Raw genomic sequence first — 20,471 nt, 5'->3', positions numbered from 1 at the left:
ATTCGATCTACGGCCAGTGCACCTCCCTGAATACTGGAAGGGGCATGCTAATGCATGTGGCTTGCTGGGATGGTCAAGGCAAGAACTGGTATTTAGATAAATCATTTAAGCATGATGATGTCATGATGTGGGTTGTGAGGTGTTTATCTTCCAATATATGAAGACTGTTAGTGTGAAAATTATCAATAAAGCAGATCAGACAAGACAATTTTTTGGATACACAGAAAATGAGGACAGGAGAGAAAGTCAGGGACTCACAGCAGAAATATTATTATTATAGAATTTTCCAGAATGGAACTGGAAATGAGATAACAGAAAAATGCATAAGCAGGACCAGAGAAAGAAGTGAAATTACTGAGCACGCCTTCAAGAAAGATTTGATGATCACAGAGAAAGCAAATTTCAGCAAATACCTTGGCAAGAGAATAATAATGATAAAATATTGAATCTGGAGAACATATTATTAGACTCAGAAAAGGACCAGCTTCAGAAACTGGCAAAAAGGGTAATCACTTTCAACAAATTATGACAATCAAAATCATATAAACAAAGAGGTAATGCCAGAACAGATGTAAGTTACTGTGATCAAGACAGGAGATCTGAGTAGAAAGCAAGAAGAATTATTTTATGGAGAAGAGAGGATGTCATCATTATCAGTAGAGCAAAGGTGTATGGAGAAGAAGTAGTATTCTCCTGGATTTTGGAAGTCAAGTGAGTGTAATTTTGAAGAACTTTTATAATAAACTGCTGGATTCAAAATTGTACGAGCTATAGAGCATGATGTAAGCCCATTAAGAAATAAGTGTTACTGGAAGCTGATACTGGCAAGTCTAAATACAGAGCTGACACAATAGTGATTTTGCAACTTTGTGAGCCTGCGATTACAGTTGCTGACCTAATGTCAGAGTGTGGAGTAAATTTGAAATTTGTTAATGAAGCCACAGAGATGAATACTGATGAGACTATGGAGCTAATCCCATGTTGTGGAACGATGACTGCTATGAGAGATGCCAACTTTGCCAGAATATCTGAAGTAATAAAACAAAATCTGCAAATTGCTGAAGACATGGTTCAAGATGTAATGCATGAAGACACCATGTACAAGAGCATTCAGAAGAAACGGTGTTAAGTAATAAAGATGAAATCATTAACATAATCCATAAAATTGGAGTAGGGGCTGATCTGAAAGACAAACTCCGCAATATGCTGTTCAAATATGAAGCTGTTTTCAAAGTTACTATGCAAAATTAAAGAGCCACTGCACAAAATAAAAATCAGGTTAGACAAAACTCTCTCTAGTCATCTGTAACCAGAACAAGTAAAGAATGAAGTCACAGAAAGAAAGCTACATAAGTTGTTAACATCTGGTTTTAATAAATAGAATCATTCTCAGTATTAAAAGAGGAGAAATGGGAGAGAACTGCTGAGGATAAATAGTGGCAACTATTTATTCACAACCAATACAAAAGAGTTACATGTTTGCACCTGTTAAACTGTCCTTCGAAGTAGTCACCAGTGTTGTGTAGAACCCATTGCCAGCGATATGGAAGGCATAGTATACCGTTAGCAGAGCCTGTTCTGTTGAAGGTGAGAATGCGGCAGTCTACTGCCTGTTGAATCTCTGGAACAGTTCTGAAGCGAATGTCACGAAGTGGTTCCTTCATCTTTGGAATCAAATTAGAGTCACAAGGACTTAAGTCCAGGGAGTATGGTGGATGGTACAGTACTTCCCAGTCCCATCGACCAAACAGAGCAGCCACAGCTTGCGCTGTATGCGCCCGCACATTGTCATGCAAAATGATGGGTGTGTTGCGCAGAAAGTGTCGCCGCTTCTTTTGCAAAGCTGGTCACAGGTGATGCTCCAAAGATGAACAGTAATACTGTGCACTGACCGTCTGCCGTGAAGGAACGTAATGCATCAGGATAGGACCATCACAGTCGTACACGAGAATCACCATAACTTTATACTGCTCCATTCGCACCATCAACAGAACAGGTTATGCTAACGGTATAATATGCCTTCCACATCACTGACAACAGGTTCTACACAACACTGGTGATTACTTTGAAGGACAGTAGCACGTGCAAACATGTAATTCTTTTGTATCGGTTGTGAATAAATAGTTGCCACTATTTAAGTTCTAACCCTCGTATATATATTTTGAGTCATGAATGTTCGAGCACAGTGGTACTGAACTTTGATAATATTTTATTTAGTTTTTAAGCAAGAATGTCTAGATAGAGTACCAAAGGTAACATCATAAGGATTATGTAGAGGCTACTAGAATAAATTGTAGAGTGCAACACTACAGTCTTTTCTGAGAAATGTCTGTGCATGTGCCCCAAGAGATTCTTGGCAAGAGACTATATTGATACCATACAAGTCTGTTGCAGGTCTGATGGTGAGTGTCACTGTCACAGAAAGCAGTTGTCCAGAGCACTGCTACCTTCAGCGCATGGCTAGTGAGCTGTGCAAAGCACTCAACCAGCAGGAGTAACAAGGTTAACACCATGATGCTATCAGCTGGTGAGTTGCAGAGGAACAGAAGTGATACAATAGCAGCTGCACTGTTTTACATTTCACTGAAACAACTGTCAGGAATATATTCCTGCTGTGTTTACGATTTTATGTTTAGACTTTGTAGTTTGCCCTCGAACACACTGGACTGCAGACAAAGGAAGTGGTTACAGTAGTAAATAATTGCATGAAGTTTTTAATTTATATTAAACTAGTGATGAATACTGGTTTCACAAAGTTAACACTAAGTATTTATTGCGGGAAGATTTGTCTGGTGCAGCAGTAATAAATTATGTATGCAAACCTTCCTTGTAAAGCAGTCTACCTATTTATGAAAACCACGTCAAAATCCCTACAGTCATTCCTGAGATTAGCCTTTACATACAGACAGACAAAAAGCAGTGGGGGACTTTAATTTATCACATGTAAAGAAGTGACGGTTTATTTACTTGTCTTGTGTTATTTTTTGACATTTTGATTGTTAAGAGGTTTATCAGAGTATGTATGTTTTCATGATTATTTAATTGGTAGTTGAAGCCATTAACCTTCAATTCAAAAGAAAAAAAAAAAGAAAATCTTGAAATTAATATGAGCTCATATCTGTAGAGATATGAGATCATAAGTGTGACCCCTGTAAACATTTTTACAAGTGTTGGTGCATTTACATTGTGACACCATAATTGTGATTTTATAATCACTGAAGGTGGCAGGGGTAAAATACAGGGAGCGAAAGGCTATTTACAGTTTGTACAGAAACCAGATGGCAGTTATAAGAGTCGAGGGGCATGAAAGGGAAGCAGTGGTTGGGAAGGGAGTGAGACAGGGTTGTAGCCTCTCCCCGATGTTATTCAATCTGTATATTGAGGAAGCAGTAAAGGAATCAAAAGAAAAATTTGGAGTAGGTATTAAAATCCAGGGAGAAGATATAAAAACTTTGAGGTTCGCCGATGACATTGTAATTCTGTCAGAGACAGCAAAGGACTTGGAAGAGCAGTTGAACGGAATGGACAGTGTCTTGAAAGGAGGATATAAGATGCACATAAACAAAAGCAAAACGAGGATAATGGAATGTAGTCGAATTAAGTCGGGTGATGCTGAGGGAATTAGACTAGGAAATGAGACACTTAAGGTAGTAAAGGAGTTTTGCTATTTAGGGAGCAAAATAACTGATGACGGTCGAAGTAGAGAGGATATAAAATGTAGACTGGCAATGGCAAGGAAAGTGTTTCTGAAGAAGAGAAATTTGTTAACGTCGAGTATAGATTTAAGTGTCAGGAAGTCGTTTCTGAAAGTATTTGTATGGAGTGTAGCCGTGTATGGAAGTGAAACATGGACAATAAATAGTTCAGACAAGAAGAGAATAGAAGCTTTCGAAATGTGGTGCTACAGAAGAATGTTGAAGGTTAGGTGGGTAGATCACGTAACTAATGAGGAGTTATTGAATAGGATTGGGGAGAAGAAAAGTTTGTGGCACAACTTGACTAGAAGAAGGGATCGGTTGGTAGGACATGTCCTGAGGCATCAAGGGATCACAAATTTAGCATTGGAGGGCAGCGTGGAGGGTAAAAATCGTAGAGGGAGATCAAGAGATGAATACACTAAGCAGATTCAGAAGTATGTAGGTTGCAGTAGGTACTGGGAGATGATGGAGCTTGCACAGGATAGAGTAGCACGGAGAGCTGCATCAAACCAGTCTCAGGACTGAAGACCACAACAACAAACAACCACACACACTTTACATTTCATGCTTTTGATGTTTTACTGAACAATATTTGAACATTTGGACTGATTGAACTTGATATGCTATGTGTATATAAGATATCTAATGTGGATCCATGCTTAAATCATTGGCTGATTGAAATCTCTACACTTTGCTTGACATTGTGATTTATTTTGTTTGATATTTACTTCTGTTTACAATCATTTAACATTAGTGATGTCTCTAATAATCGCACATCTGCTTGGATGTTAGCAGATCAAACAATCCAAGTCAACATTGTAAGAGATTCACGTAAGACTTTCAAAGTATTACTGAGTTAGAGGGCTGATGTAAGGGTACCTGCACTATTAACAATAATCTTACTAAAAATCAACATTACCTCTTCATTTCAGGGGGTTGCAAAATCACTGACATTCTAGAAGGATCTGAAAGTTACAGATTTACACTAACATTCAGGGACTGCTGGTTGGGTTGAACACACTTTTAAGATCTCGAGTGAAAAAATGAAATGAATGATTAAAATCTAAACAAAAGATTGTCAGTACTAAATATTTCACATATGTCCTTTCAGTGTACTATTTCAAACTCTTAATTGTAGGAGTTCTTAATTGTAGACTGATGTGCTGTCCTGCTGAAGCTGAAGAAAAACAGGAAACTGAAAAATAATTCACAAATCGAGAACATTCAACTTTGGTTTTCATACTGTACCTATCTTAAGACAATCATTCAGATACAGCTCTCTCTGCCAGATGGATTAAGATTTTTAAAAAAAGGGGCACTAGAAAGTAAAACATTGACTACTTGCCACAGATCATTTGTAACAGTTGGGGAGCACATATTTAAGAGGTCAGAGGAAAGGGGGGGGGGGCTGCCAAATTTAGCTGTGGATGCATTACAAACCCCTTCCCCCACTGTCTCAATGAACACACAATGCTGGCCACTAAAATTGCAAGACCAAAAAGGATAGCAAATGATGAAATTTTACTTGTAGATGATTATGGGGAACTGACATGTACCATATCATGGCAAGCAGTCACAAATACAATCAACTAAACATACAAAAAAACTAAACTAAAAAATAATACAAGGTGCGGAATTTAGTACACAGAGCTGTCACCACTATCACCAACAATGGCTCTAAGCCAGCTGGGCATGGAGTCGAACTGAGCTTGAATGACAAATACAGATATCTCATTTCATGCTACTTCAACTCTGTGGCATATGACAATAAAGAATGCCTTCTGGGAATATTCATATTCCTTTGTGTCTCCACACACCATCATGTTTCTGTATGCAGAACTGGAACTTGTCAGAAAAGTTGACATGGTGCCACTACTGTGCCCAGTATTACTGGTGGGTGCACCATTGTCGGGTTATTGCTCGGCGCACCATTGTTGGTGCATATCTCTCTGCTGCCACAAGTGAAGTGGCATGAATAGATGCCTTGCTGGCAATACAAATGGATATTTGTCTTGCTGTGAACAAGTCCATTTCCTGACTCAATATATACTGGTGTCCAAAATTAAAGAAACAAACAGAAATTTTACAAGGTTACATTTATTTTGCCACAAAAAATATAAACAGGTAACGGTAAAGTAGAAACAATGTAAAGAATAAAGAACGTAAGCAACCACAACATGCATAATGGTAGGCAAAAATGTTCTTTGTTTCTCCCAACTTAACGGATTTGCACAGACATTCCGATAACTGGTTACTGTGCTCAGTATGAGGTGTGACCACCTGTGGCAGCAATACAGGCCTAACAACGATGGAAAATGCTGTGAATGATGTCATAAATCTCATGTTGAGGCAATAACGCCCATTCTTCTTGGAGAGTTCCTAGCAAGTCTTGGAAAGTCACTGGCAGATGCTGATGTGATTTAACCCATCTTCCTAGTGCATCCCATACATGTTCTACTAGATTCACATTGGGAGATCAAGCAGGACATCCCATGTATGAAATATCTTCTGTTTCCAAGAAAACATCAATTTCCCACGGTCTATGAGCTCGGGCATTATCGTCCATCAGTACAAAGACTGGGCCCACAGCACATCACAACAACTGCAGTTAAATCTTGTTGATTCACCCATACAATTTCACAAAGAGGTGTCTGGGTGGTCAACATAATCACTGCACACACCATTAGGGATTCTCCTTGATACTAGGCCGGCCGTTGTGGCCGTGCGGTTCTAGGCGCTTCAGTCTGGAACCGCGTGACCGCTACGGTCGCAGGTTCGAATCCTGCCTCGGGCATGGATGTGTGTGGTGTCCTTAGGTTAGTTAGGTTTAATTAGTTCTAAGTTCTAGGCGACTGATGACTTCAGAAGTTAAGTCGCATAGTGCTCAGAGCCATTTGAACCATCTCCTTGATACTGGTCTCTTTACACAGTGTTTGGGTCCCAAAATCATGTTGCACGTTCCCTTCAGATACGAATCCATCAAGAATCACTCTTCAGACCAAATCGTGGCTCACCTGTGAAAAGAACATTGGCCCACTGTTCAACTGTTAAGGAGGCATGTTGACAACTCCACTCTAGACGCTCGCTTCTGTGAAGTCATGTCAGAGGTACATATACAGCAGTACCCTAACAATAAAGGCCACTCTGGCAAAGTCTTCTGTGCATCGCTTGCCTCCATATAATACATCTAGTGAATGCTGTGAGGTCTGATGCCAATAATAATAGGTAGCTGTCGTGCCCTTACAGCCATGTAACCGTCCATTCTGATGTCGTACATGGTTGGCCCTGTGTTGGTCTTTGGGATAAAGTTGCGGTCTCTATAAACTATCACCACATTCGAGAAACAACAGAACAATTCACATTAAGCCATCTGGCCGCATCACTTTGTGACTGGCCTGCTTCCATTCTTCCTCTGGCCCTTTACCTCAGAGAGTCTGGTAGGTGTCTTCTCCGTGCCATACTACACTGTCCGTGACTGTGTACACAGCGATTGTGGATGTGGGACTACTCGGCAAACACTAATTCATTTGATACGTGTCCTGACATTGTCGTTTGTGTGATTGTCCGTTGACGAGAATGCTGTCTTTCATGCAGAACAGGATCATACATACAGACATCTGTTGAGAGTTTATATGATTATATCATGAATTAGATACAGGACAGGGAAATAGCAATTTTTTGCTTTAATTTTGGATACCAGTGTACGTGACATGGTTGCGCAATTCTGCATGGCTGAACACACAAACATCTGTCCTCCCTGGTGCTAGTCACATGGGACTACTGAGATTCTGCATGGCTTTAAGTAGAGCCCTCCTGAACTGATGGGTTCCACATTTCCAGGAGTCCTACGATCCTGATTAACATAAGCAGCATTGTTGTGTAACAATAAACCACATTGTTAGTAACTTACAATATCTTCTCACAAACAGCCAACTTTCAAATGCAACTTCTGAGTGACAAACCCATAGCTTAATCTTTTCTTAAAGACAGAATGTAGGTGGCATTACTACCACCTACTTTGTAGGAAATGCTAATCATTTGCATATCTAAGCATGCTTCATACTAATCTGATGTTTGTCCCATGCCACCTTCATGGTGTTGCAATGTGTGTGTGTGTGTGTGTGTGTGTGTGTGTGTACTTAGCACAGACTGGCCAAAAGTTTTGAAATGTTCACCATTTGGCAAAATAAGGAAAATTGATCAGAATTTAATGTCATGTCAGCACTGAGGTTTTAGAGACAGAGCACAAGTTCAGATTAGAGTAGCATGAGGAAGGGAATTCAGTGGGCCATTTCAAACAAACAATCCTGGCAGACACCTTACAAAGATTTTGGGAAATCATGGACATCCCAACTCAGGATGGCCAAATAAGGATTTCAGTTGCCTTCCTACATAATATGAGTTCAGTGTCTCACCACTGCACCATTTAACTCAATACACCATTTGACAAGAACCTCGATGGTCATTAAGTTTATTAAATTCAGCAGACTTGTGATTATTCCTTCCCCCTCATGCCAAGAGAGAGGTAACTAACTTAAACGTGTATTATGAAGAAAGAAAAAAAGGAATTTAATGGATGCATAGAGATATCTTCACTTAGTAAAATATTTGTACAGTGCCCAGTAATACCACAGGCAAGCAAATGTGAGTACAAGAATTGCATATTACCTATTCAGCAACTTCTATTCTAATTATTTTACTACTAAAAAATCACAATTAAAAAGATTGTTTCTCAACATATTAACAAATTACACAAAGCAATAACTTTGCTAAAATTGGGGCAGTACAGTCTGGACAGGCACTTAAACGAAAGAAAATTATGTACTGTTTCCTTCAGGTCTTTATTTTAGCTTAAGCAAAATTTTTTACATACTTACTTATTGTAAATGGCAGTATATAAAAGCACAGTGAATTAACAATCTCTTGATGCAGAGTAGATGGGAGAACAGCAATTGTTGAAGCTGCTGTATAGGGCAAAGCATCAATCATATCTTGTTCCAAAAATGGTAAAATACAGCCCACACACTGTAGAATTGCCTGCCCAAATGCTGAAATACACAAAGAAATAAGTTCTGTATCACTATTTGAAAATCAAAACTCATTTAAAAATATGAATATGTAGAGTTTGTGTAGCATACCATGCAGACCGAACTGTATGAGTGGTGCAATATCAACAAGCTGAACAACAGCATTAAAGAGACCCCTATAATCAAGATTGGGATAAAGGCTCATTCGAATCCCATCCTTTTCTTGACATTTCAACATCTCAAGTGGTGAGTCAGGCACATCTTTCAATACAGCTGTTATTTGAAAGAAAAACAGATTAAATACAATTGATACAAAATTAAGAGACAGCTCTGCAAACAAAATAAATGAAGCCACAATGATGATTTGATTAGAGACAAATTGATTACTAATGGCATGCAGTGCTATGAACAAATTATTTTATGTTTCATACTACACTGTAACTGGACACTGAGTAAAATGATAATTATGTATGTAATTTTTCACAATCTCTACAGATAGTACTTAACAAGGTATAGTACTCCACAGAAACTTTAACCATTAAAGTTTTTTTTCTCAACTACTCGAAAATTACAAAAAAAAAAAAAAAAAAAAAAAAAAAAAAAAAAAAAAAAAAGACTGAAGTGAATGAAATTGACCCCTCTCACTTTTTTCTCTTCATCATTAAGTACTGACAATTTTCATGCAAAGTTTTCACGACAGAATAGTGAGTCCTGCATGATAACATAAGGCCTGTCAATACTTAAGATTGGTCAGATATCTTATATCTGCTTATTTTGCCACATCTAATTCTGAACCACCCTATCATCAAGTCTCATTTTTTTGACTATTGGTGCTTGCAGCCATATTCTCTATCCACTGTTTCCAAGTTATGTCCCACAATTACTTATTTGTAGCACTAGATTTGGTAGATGATTACCTTCTGCTATATTTGGAAGACTTTGTAGTTGTTCTGAAAAATCAGTGTAAAACAACTGAATAAAGCCACATTTATGGTGCATTGGTTAATAACAATCTCAATTTTGTATGAGGGAAAGATGTGACCCAGATCCATTCTCAACTGAAAGGTTAATTGACAATCTGCGTAAATAAAAAAGCTGCAATATCAACACACATCCTGTTAAAGTTGTATCAGATCTATGGTGCTGCAGTACGTGTTATTTCTTTTGATAATGATGATCAAGACAGCACTGCTTGTTTCAAAATCAGCTTGCCATTTTCTCACATGATATCCTACAAAGCATGGATGGAGGGCAACAGGCAGATTCCATAGTCCTTGATTTCCAGAAAGCATTTGACATGGTGCATCACTGCACACTGCTGACAAAGGATTGTGCATATGGATTAGGTTTCCACTTCCATGAGTGGCTCAAAGATTTTTTTAAGTAATAGAACCCAGTACACTGGTCTCGACAGAAAGTGTTTATCAGAGACAAGAGTGTCAGCAGGAGTGTACAAAGAAGTGTGATAGGAACACTCCTGTTCTCTACATACATAAACAATCTGGCAGACTGGGTGAACAGCAATTTACAGCTGACGGTGCTGTGGTGTATGGGAAGGTGTCATCCTTGAGTGACTGTAGGGGGATACAATCCGACTTAGACAGAATTTCTAGTTGGTGTGATCAATGGCAGCTTCTTCTAAATGTTGAAAATGTAAGTTAATGTGGATGAGTAGGAAAACCAATCCTGTAAAATATGAATACAGAATTAGTAATTGGGAGAATTTTGGGAAAGTGTGGCTTATTTATAAAGAAGGTAGCATATAGAACACTAGTGTACCCAATTATTGAGTACTGCTCTATTATTTGGGATCCCAAGAGGGCAGATTAAAGGGAGACAATGAAGCAATTCAGAGGTGTGCTGATAGATGTGTTATCAGTAGGTTCAATCAGCACACAAGTATCATGGAAATGCTTCATGAAGTAAAAAGGGAATCCCTGGAGAGAAGACGATGGTCTTTTTGTGAGGCACTATTGCAGAAATTTAGAGATGACTGCAGATTGATTCTACAGCCTCCAATGTACGTTTTGTGTAAGGACCATGACAATAAGATTAAGTACATTTGTGCATGTATACAGACGTACAGACAGTCATTTTTCCCTTGCTCTATTTGTGAGTGGAACAGGAAAGGAAATGACTAGTAGTGGTACATGATACCATCTGCCATGCACCGTACGGTGGCTTGGGGATTATATATGTAGATGTTGTTGTCCATCATCATCATCATCATCATCATCATCATCATCATCATCATCACTGTTACTTCAATAACTCCCACACTTTTTGAAAATGCTCTTCCTGTCCACAAAAACAATTGTAGATTTTCAAAGGCCAGTGATTCCAGTACAGACATTTTATTCACTGGCTGTTCATCACTGGAAGTTACAAGTACCTCTTTTTATGTCTCAGGTTAATTCCCAAAATGTTTAGGAGCTATATAAAGTCATACCTGAGCATATAAATTGATGTTGAACTAGTAACAACTTCAAAGATATTGCCATTACATCAGAACTTGTACTACTGTGTACACTGGATGGCTAATAACGGGTGGGTATAGGTCTATGCTTCAGAGACCTTTGGAAGGCACAGTCATAGTGAGTTACTACTTGTAAAGAAAAAAAAATAGAATCAAGGGATCCCCTACACTCTGACCTCCTATGTTGCATTTCATACCTGAGGCTACTTTGACAACTTGATATTAGGAGCTGCTGGGCTGTTATTGAAACACAGTTACATACCTAAATTTCATCTGTAACATGATTAGAAAAGGATTTTTTTGCTTTTTGAAGTGTTATGATTGTTTTATCATAAGTATGTAAGACTTCTTGCACGAGTTTTTAAATGCAAACAATACCTCTGTCCACTCCTGCAATGTAGGGGTACCAACACCGTGGTTCATTTTAAACACTTTGTCTTTTGTAATTAAATTTAGCAAACCAACTGTTATCTAGAATATATTATCCAGATAAAACATCGAAACACTCACTACACGCTTATAAAATTGGCTGTTATTTAACCAAATTTAAAGTCACATTTTTTTCCTACATGATAACTCATTCTCATCCCTCCTCCTCCCCCCTTTTCCACATTTATACTATCCTTACAATTCTGTATAGAGAAGCTTCTATTCATTATTATATGTAATTTATGACTATTTTAAAATACTGACATAACCTCTACAGCTCTTCAACCTATCGAACATGTAACTGCAAAAGTCTTGCCAAATGGCAGTTAAATTTTTCACAGCATATCTGTATTTCAAGCTCAATCCCTGACTGCCGAAAGCTATCATTGCCATTTCATTCTATAAGACCCATACAATACAGACAGATTTTACTGTAAGCTCACTAACATCTTATTACTAATACTCAACAAAAGCATTGACAAATAAGAAATTCCATGATATGCAGTATGGTACATACTCAATAATGTCTGAGAAAAATATTTCAGTGTGTTGGCAATATCTACACCAGATGGCACAGGCATAATTCCATGCAGAAGTCGAAGTTGATAATCGTGAAGATTCCGAATTTTTGCAGTAACTGTAACAGAAGAGATGAGTGAGAAAACAAATATAAAAGTAGCACTTCAATTGAAGATAGTATGACTATTCAAGTTTTTTATCTAACTATGCAGTACGATTTTCTACTTATATTTTGGCATAACTGACAAAATGTCACCTAAATTATTGCAAAGTATTTGACAATATACTACGATAACAGATGTGTGAATTAATGGACTTGTAGGAGTAACCTGTAAAACATCACAGCAATCACCTGGTTATCTCCTCAAAAACGTTGCTATACAGTTAAAGATTATTTAAACTAAATCCAAAATAGGTAGCAATTAACACCAATGTTCAAAATGTATGTATGCCTACTGACAGTTTTTGTAGTTAAATGGGAAGCTGTATAATAGTATAAGTACTATAGTACATCAGATATTTTTACTCCCTTGATTTCTCTATCAAGTTACTATATTGTTTGTTGTGTTATATACTGTATATGCATATCATTTGTGTGTGTAGTTACACGTATTTACTTATTATGTATAAACCTGATGACACCCATACCATGTACATGATCAATGATTGATCAATAAATATTAATATTAATTCGAATATAACAACAAATGTTAGAAGACAGCATCAATAGGATTGTTGTCAACTGTATATTTATTTATAGAAATTGTAACTTTTGAATATGTGGTTCCTATGTTGTAAAATAATTTTGTTTGGATAACAACAAAGAAATGAACCTTTAAAAATTAAACAGCAACTTATGCGTTTTTGGTTATTAATATGTATCACAGAATACAGACTACAGAAAGCCTAGAATCATTGGAAACTCATGATGCCTATATTCAATATATGTCGCATCTGAAAATTTCTAGAACTACCTGATAGCCAAAATTTTGTTCTTTAATATAGCAGCTGCTATTACTGACTAAAAATTATCATTATGAACAAATATCTAAGTAAGCCTAACTGTAAGGTAATGGAATGTTTTCTTGACCAAGTTTACATGCAATATCATCTTTTAACAAGTTGAAGTAAATTGTCTGGCTGGAGTACATTCACATATAAGTGATTTATAGAAAGCCAGTAACATACTGGTGATAGCTGGATAAAACCAGTAACATAGTGATAACATACAGAGCTAGATTGAAAATTACTTAAGAAAAGCACAAAGAGTTTGTAACTTCTCTAAAATCTTTAAACAGTAACAGTAGCCTACATTTCTTTAAGTGAAAATAAGTCATATCATCAACATAAAACATAAATGTTGCCTAAACACAAACCTAGGTTATTTATATCACAGAAAGTTGTTACTTGGGCACCAAGATAAATGATGATGCCCAAAGTAAAGAGGATATCAAATGTAGACAGGCAATGGCAAGAAAAACATTTATGAAGTACAGAAATTTGTTAAATTTAAGAGTTAGAAATTTTTTCTGAAGGTAGTCCTATTTTCCTGGAGTGCATAATTTTATTGGAGTGAAAATATGGAAATATGGAGGGAGGACAGAGAGAGGGGGAAGAGGAAGGGAGGCAAAAAGAGAAAGAGAGTGTAATTATAGCAGCAGGTTAGGAGACAAATGCAGTAAGCGGGCTGAAATGCATAAATGGCTCCAGGTTGCAGTAGTTATTCAGAGATGAAGAGGTTTGTGCAGGATAGAGTAGTGAGTTGCATTCAATCTGTCTTCAGAATGAAGCTCACAACAGCAACAACTATTGCAGAATAATCAGTGTTTTCAATTCAGTAGGTTTTTCAAAACATGACCTAAACTATTTCAATGAAACTGGTGTCGCAAAAGTGAATTTCCAAGCAACAAGTACTGGTACACAATTCATATGCATAGCTTTATGAATAGATTCTATACATTTACAGAGTACTCAACCATATTTGGTTTTAATTTAATAACAAAACAAGATGGAGAACACAGACATGCCTTATGGCATTAGTAAACAATGATTGCAAATACAAATACACAGTATATCACAGCATAGCTCCTCACATGCATCACTTAATACATAATACAGGGTTTGTAGCTCATACAATATAAGATTGCATCTAACTTCAAGAAAAACAGTTTTATTCATACATTTTACAACTGCACCTCAAACCTATCGAAAACTTTGAGAACCTGACTATTACAAGCCAACTTCTTGTACAATTACTAGTGACTGGAAAACTGCACCTGTATACCATAAAAACAATAAAATGTAAAACAAGTGTGAACGGCCAAACTGCAAAATGTTATCGCATATGATTGGCAAATACAGTTTTGTCTCAATCGACTCAAATGGCTCAAGTAACAAACTGAGATAAATGCGAAATATTACAACTAATAATACTGGGAATTTTTTATTTTCAAATACAACTGTTCCTCAAGATAAGTGATTGTGTACCCCACACTGATTTACATCATATGCACGTAATTTACATTAATGTGAAATACACATAGAATAGTATTTATTATACGCTTATGACTTTATGTGAACAAGTACAGTCTTTCCCCGGCGTCTTAGAATTTTATGAGTCTCGACACGTAATAATATTAGAGCACTTCTGCATTGTATGAGTACTGAAACAGTAATCCGTACAAATATAAATTTGAAATTGACGTCCAGGTGGTACAGACGCTACTTTATAAAATTTACGCAGATTGTGCGCTCCGCATAAACTACATAAAATTATCACAATATTTTGAACATAATACTACATAAATTTCAGCCGCCTACATAATAAGGTACTTTAATAACAATATTAAAGCTGACGATTTTACAAACAGCGTGTTTCATTTTTTAATTAAAAGCTGCATTGGAGGTGACAGCGCTTAAAAAGACGTTACCCACGCCACTTACAGGCGGCAGCTCTTGTTCCCATTTTAGTAGCGAGTAAATGTCAATTAACAAAAACAAATACTAATAAACACATCAACCAGCAGAAAAACTACAAACAAAATATTGACATAACAGCTATAATCGCTGATCAGCGAAGTTAATGCAGATATACCAGTTTTGCGCATGCATTGTTAATAGCTCTGGATATTCTTGCGTAAGAGAAAATAATTCTTAAAAGTGCCAAATATCAATTTCTTAGGTCATGTCTTATAATAAAATATACACATCTAACTGAGATAAATGACCAATAAGTTAGATGTCGAGAAACACAAATTTAAATTAAATGTGAAGACCTGAAACTTAATGAAATTAAAATTTGTTTGAGGGAGTACCTATATTTTATTCAAGTATTCACGAAATGTCTTGATTTTGAATGGTATTCCACAATGGTAACTCAGTAACTAGCACGCTGGTTTCTTTTTTCACGATATAAGGTCACTGTACCTGCAGGATGATGCTACTCTTACTAAAAGATCCTCAAGAATGTTACTATCTGCTACCATTCATGTATAAAGTTCTTCTAGTTTCATATTTATTCACACATTTGTAGAATAACATATTTTATTACTAGAGGTACGTTTACGTCCTGTATTATACCAAAAATGCCTGTTTAATCCCCATAATTTATACCCTTGTTCTCTTGGTATTCTTTTATTGATTTTGACATGGCCTTGATTCTTATTGTAGGGTGTAGTGCAGACAGTGGAAGCTAATTTAACTGTCAATTAATGTGGGTTTGTACGAGGCATACAGCGTCAGTACACCAAAGTAAAATGCCTTGTGAAGATAGTGAAGAGGTCCTGGTATCAGAGGAATATAACTTAGTAGTTTATTTGTCCACAGTTAGTTTTAGAATAATATGATATTAGACCTGAAAAGTCATTACAGACTGAATACAAACTTACTTTAGGGAAGTGAATTAGCCATGTCTTTTCAAAGGAACCATCGTAACATTAACCTAAGGTGTTTCAGGAAAACCAATGGAAAATCTAAATCACAATGGCTGGGCACGGATTTTAACTGCCATCCTCCCGATTACAAGTCATGTGCGCGAATCATTGCGTAATCTCTCTCAGTTGCTGCACAAAGTGCAGACCATTGGATACGCCGTGTGCACTACGCACAAACCCTTCCTGCGGACCGCAGGGTGAGCTTCCTATTAGTTTTTTCATGGTTTCTTGTTTAGTCCGTTCGTAATATTGTGGTAGTTTCCCTCTACAGAGAAGGAGATGAGGCACTCACGAAGGCAAAATAAGTTTGGCACTATCCAACACAGATCTTAGCCCTACAATTCTTCAGTATCGTGTACTATACTGTTGACGTATAATGTATTTTATTAGTCATTCATATTGCTCTTTACAACTACCAACTTTTTGTTATCTAAATACATCTTTGCAATAGAATAAACATTATTTCAGAGAATTACTTTAAATGGCTTTTTTAAAAATAATGGTTTCACTTATGTCTTTAATCTCCATGGACAATTTGGTTTTCTGGTAGAAAATATTGTTTTGATTTGCTCATTATTTTTCTTTGTAAAAGTATGTTAAATACATCTCTTGCTCCAAGGACATAGATAAAAATACTTGTATTAGAATTAATAATAGTTTAGGATGTTTGCGGATGGTGCTGTCAGAATCCTCAGCTATTTAAACAAATTATTCCAATGATTATTATTATTATTATTATTATTATTATTATTATTATTATTATGGTTATCATAATTTGTAGAGCTGCATTTTAGCCATCAGATGTGCAAATTATACTATACTCTTTATTTGTTTCGATCATAGTGGCGATCATGACCAACAGGAAAAGCAGCACATCAGAAGGATAAGCAGTTCATCTTTCCTTTAGATGAACAGAAAGTCTTCAAAGTTACAAGATGGTTATACATCCACATGTAACACATCATGCTGAGTATGTAATGTCAACAGAAAAAGTTGCAGTGTACCTGAGACAGAAATGGAGCCCCAGGACAGTAATCAGGCCATACTGGAATCAGCCAGGCATCAGTTAGCGACCCTCATGGTGAGTGGAGCAGTAACTCTCCTGTGTTCACAGCCCTCCATGTAATGAAACCAGACCAGTCACCAGAACGAACTACCACCATACTCATTGCAGTTTACACCAGCCTGTCATTGTCTTGATTCCAGATAATGCAGAGTGATACACTAATGCCATGACTCCAGAAAAATCAGCAAGCAGCAGCAGCATTTAAACTAACCACAACATGCCCATCAGCATTTGAACGGTTGGGAAATTGTGTGACATTGAGCTTATGCTGCTCTACACCATATCAATGATGCAGCTGCTCCTGTCACCAGTGGAACACGAACCACTGCCAGGCAGCTAAGCACATGGATGCCAGGTTAGGTCTGCACTTTGCCACCATCCTGGGAGTAGTATGTGAGGGATTAGCCATCCCTACCGTCGCTGGGGTATCAAAAGAAGACATCTAGACCTTAGGCGCTAGAGCATAATGCAGCCTGACATCCTTGCAGCAAGTGCCACTGGTCTTACCATTTCTGACAAAGGGATCTGACAATATAGAACTGCAGCAGTGGTGGCAGAAATGGTGCACAGTCACAAACTGAGTGCTATCATACTGGGAAACTCCTTGATATTCACCTCACCTACCATTGTTACTTGCAGTCTCAAGACAGTGATTGTAAACAAGTTGCAATAAAGAAGTTGTTATAACCATGATCAGGCTATCTTCATCTACACACCCCAACCTTCTTCAGCATGGGAGCCTAGCCCACACGAATCCACAGGAGGAGACGCTTGTTTTTAATATGGGTATTACATTTTTCAGATGTGGTCATACATGGTATATGAAGCGTAATTGCAGAGAACTGTTAGCACAACTACGAAATCAGTGGCAGGAATTTTTCTGACCAGTTACCTAAAAGGGCAGCTGTGTAAATTCTTATTAGATACTGGGCCTCAGGTACCTGTGGCAAATAAGGGTGTACTTGGTAAAGTAGAATTAAATCTGCCACACCAGGCGTTAAGCAGTGTGATGGGAGACATGCAAATACTCTCACTTGAACAGTACCAGTAAGTTTTCGAGTAAGGGAAGGTAACTTCTGAGTTAATGTAGAAGTTCTTCCCATGGCTGCCAGTGTCTGTGAAATCATTCTTGGATAGATTTCCTGATTGCATATCACACCAAAGTAGACTGAAACAATCAATTATAAAACCATTATACAAAAATGGGGATCGTTATGATGTAAAAAACAATAGGCCTTTGTCAATGTTGTCTTGTTTTTCAAAAATTATAGAAAGAGTAATGTATGGAAGACTCTCTACTTTCATTAAGAAAGTGGAATATTGGTCAATGAACAAAATGGCTTTCAAAAGAATAGATCAACTGAAACAGCTATATACAACTTTCTAAAATTTGTCCTAAATTCCATTGATAATAACGAAGTAAATTGTGGGGTCTCTTTAGATTTATCAAAGGCCTTTGAAGTTATTGATCATAAACTGCTGCTCAAAAAACTTAGTTTCTATGGAGTCCGTGGTACTGCTCATGCATGGTTTAAGTCATACTTACCTGGCAGATGCCAGAAAGTAGAAATAGTTCATGATGGAAAGTCATACTTTTCCGGTTATAAGGAAGTTAGTTATGGGGTGCCCCAAGGTTCAGTGTTGGGACCCCTGTTGTTCATGATTTTTATAAATGACTTGCCAAACTATTTAACACAAGCTGATTGTGTACTTTTTGCTGATGATACAAGTCTTTTTATTAAAGCTCAGAATGAGACTGATTTTAACAGGAAAACTGAAACAACAACAGTTGAAGCAAGTAAATGGTTCAGGGGCAACAGTTTATTTGTGAATAAGATAAAACATTATGGATGAATTACAGACATGTTTCAAATAATGTGAGGCCCAATATAACTGTGAAGCTAGGCCAACAGAATACACTACAAACGCCAAATACAAAATTCTTAGGAATTTGGTTAGATGAGCATCTAAAGTGGGACAAGCATATAGATGTGCTCAATAAAAAGTTAAGTAAATGTTGTTATGTATTTAGAATGTTCAAAAATTGCTGCAGTGATCAAACAGTACTGTGTGCATACTATGCATTTATGCATAGCCTTTTGATTTATGGTGTCATATTTTGGGGCAATTCAAGTAAGGCAAAACACACTTTTATTATTCAAAAACGAGCAATAAGGATCATAAAAGGAGCTGCACCTATCCATGTAGGGAATTTTTCAAGGAATATAAAATCATGACTCTTCCATCCATTTACATCTATGAAAGTATATGCTTTCTGAAGTCTCACCCCCAGTTTTCTTCTTTAAACAGTGAGTTCCATGACTGTACAACAAGACAGAGTAATGACTTTCACAGAGAAGTGCATAAGAAAGCCCAGTACAACAAGAGTGCAATATACCACCCAAAAATCCTCTATAGTGCTCTTCCCTTAAAAATTAAAAGGATTCAGAAGCTGAGCAGTTTTAAAAGTGAAATCAAAAGACTGTTAATTAGTAATAGTTTTTACAGTGTTAGTGAATACATGAATTCTTCAGAAAGATAGAGTGCCTTCACCTATCTTATCAGTCACTACATACAAACTTGTATCGTGGGGTAGACTCTGTTATTTACACCCAAAAATTAATTAATTTGTCAATATAGAGTTTTATAATCATTGTTTCTTGTTGCTGTCCATTATACACCGAATATATGTAATTGTGTCCCATATTGTAACGAATTTATATCATGTAAGCTACAATTGTTTTTGCCCATTTATTTAATTCAGACTGTTCACTGATATTTTTTTTACATAATATGTTGTTATTCACATTTTTTCTGTATGTAACATATGACAAATCCCATATCATTGTACATGATAAAACGGGTGCCCAATAAATCAAATCAAATCAAATCAAATCAAGTAATGTTCCACCTTGGTTTTATGGAAAAAAAAAATAATCGTTACTGTCACGAGGTTCACCTCTAGGCCAGCGGTAGGCACCTAAACTATATACAGGGTCCCTTTCTCATGGGATGTCACACCAGAGGGCATTAAAAAGTTAATCTGCATTGAACTTTTATCTGAAAATGAAGAATCAGATAAGATAAAATGTTTTGCATTTTATAGTTTTTCTTGCATAAGGTAAAGTGAAGGCAGCAAAGTAGTGCCTCTCAGTACTGATAATTTTAGTCCTAAGGAAGGACAGCTATCGCTTGGTTCACCAAAATGTAATTTAGAAACACTAATTGAAGGTGAGTTGGGCAGGATTTTCATATTAAATTACACAACATCGGAATAGTCTGTCAATTTGACCACTCTAAGAAAGGAAGTAGCACATGTAGAGG

The 20,471-nt window shown here is 36.9% G+C and overlaps 1 protein-coding gene across 1 annotated transcript in view; it reads right to left on the bottom strand.

The window, feature by feature from the left end:
- The window catches only part of LOC126183377 (protein unc-79 homolog), an 852,060-nt gene extending 836,852 nt beyond the window's left edge, over window positions 1-15,208 (bottom strand). The window contains 4 exon segments of the mRNA XM_049925310.1: window positions 8,576-8,746; window positions 8,837-8,998; window positions 12,148-12,267; window positions 15,093-15,208. Coding sequence (XP_049781267.1) covers window positions 8,576-8,746; window positions 8,837-8,998; window positions 12,148-12,267; window positions 15,093-15,114 — 475 coding nt within the window. The 5' untranslated portion in view covers window positions 15,115-15,208.
- Window positions 15,209-20,471: the final 5,263 nt, after the last annotated feature.

The sequence above is a fragment of the Schistocerca cancellata genome, chromosome 4 (assembly GCF_023864275.1).
Source record: "Schistocerca cancellata isolate TAMUIC-IGC-003103 chromosome 4, iqSchCanc2.1, whole genome shotgun sequence".
Lineage (NCBI taxonomy): Eukaryota > Metazoa > Arthropoda > Insecta > Orthoptera > Acrididae > Schistocerca > Schistocerca cancellata.
This window is presented reverse-complemented; position numbering and strand designations above follow the sequence as displayed.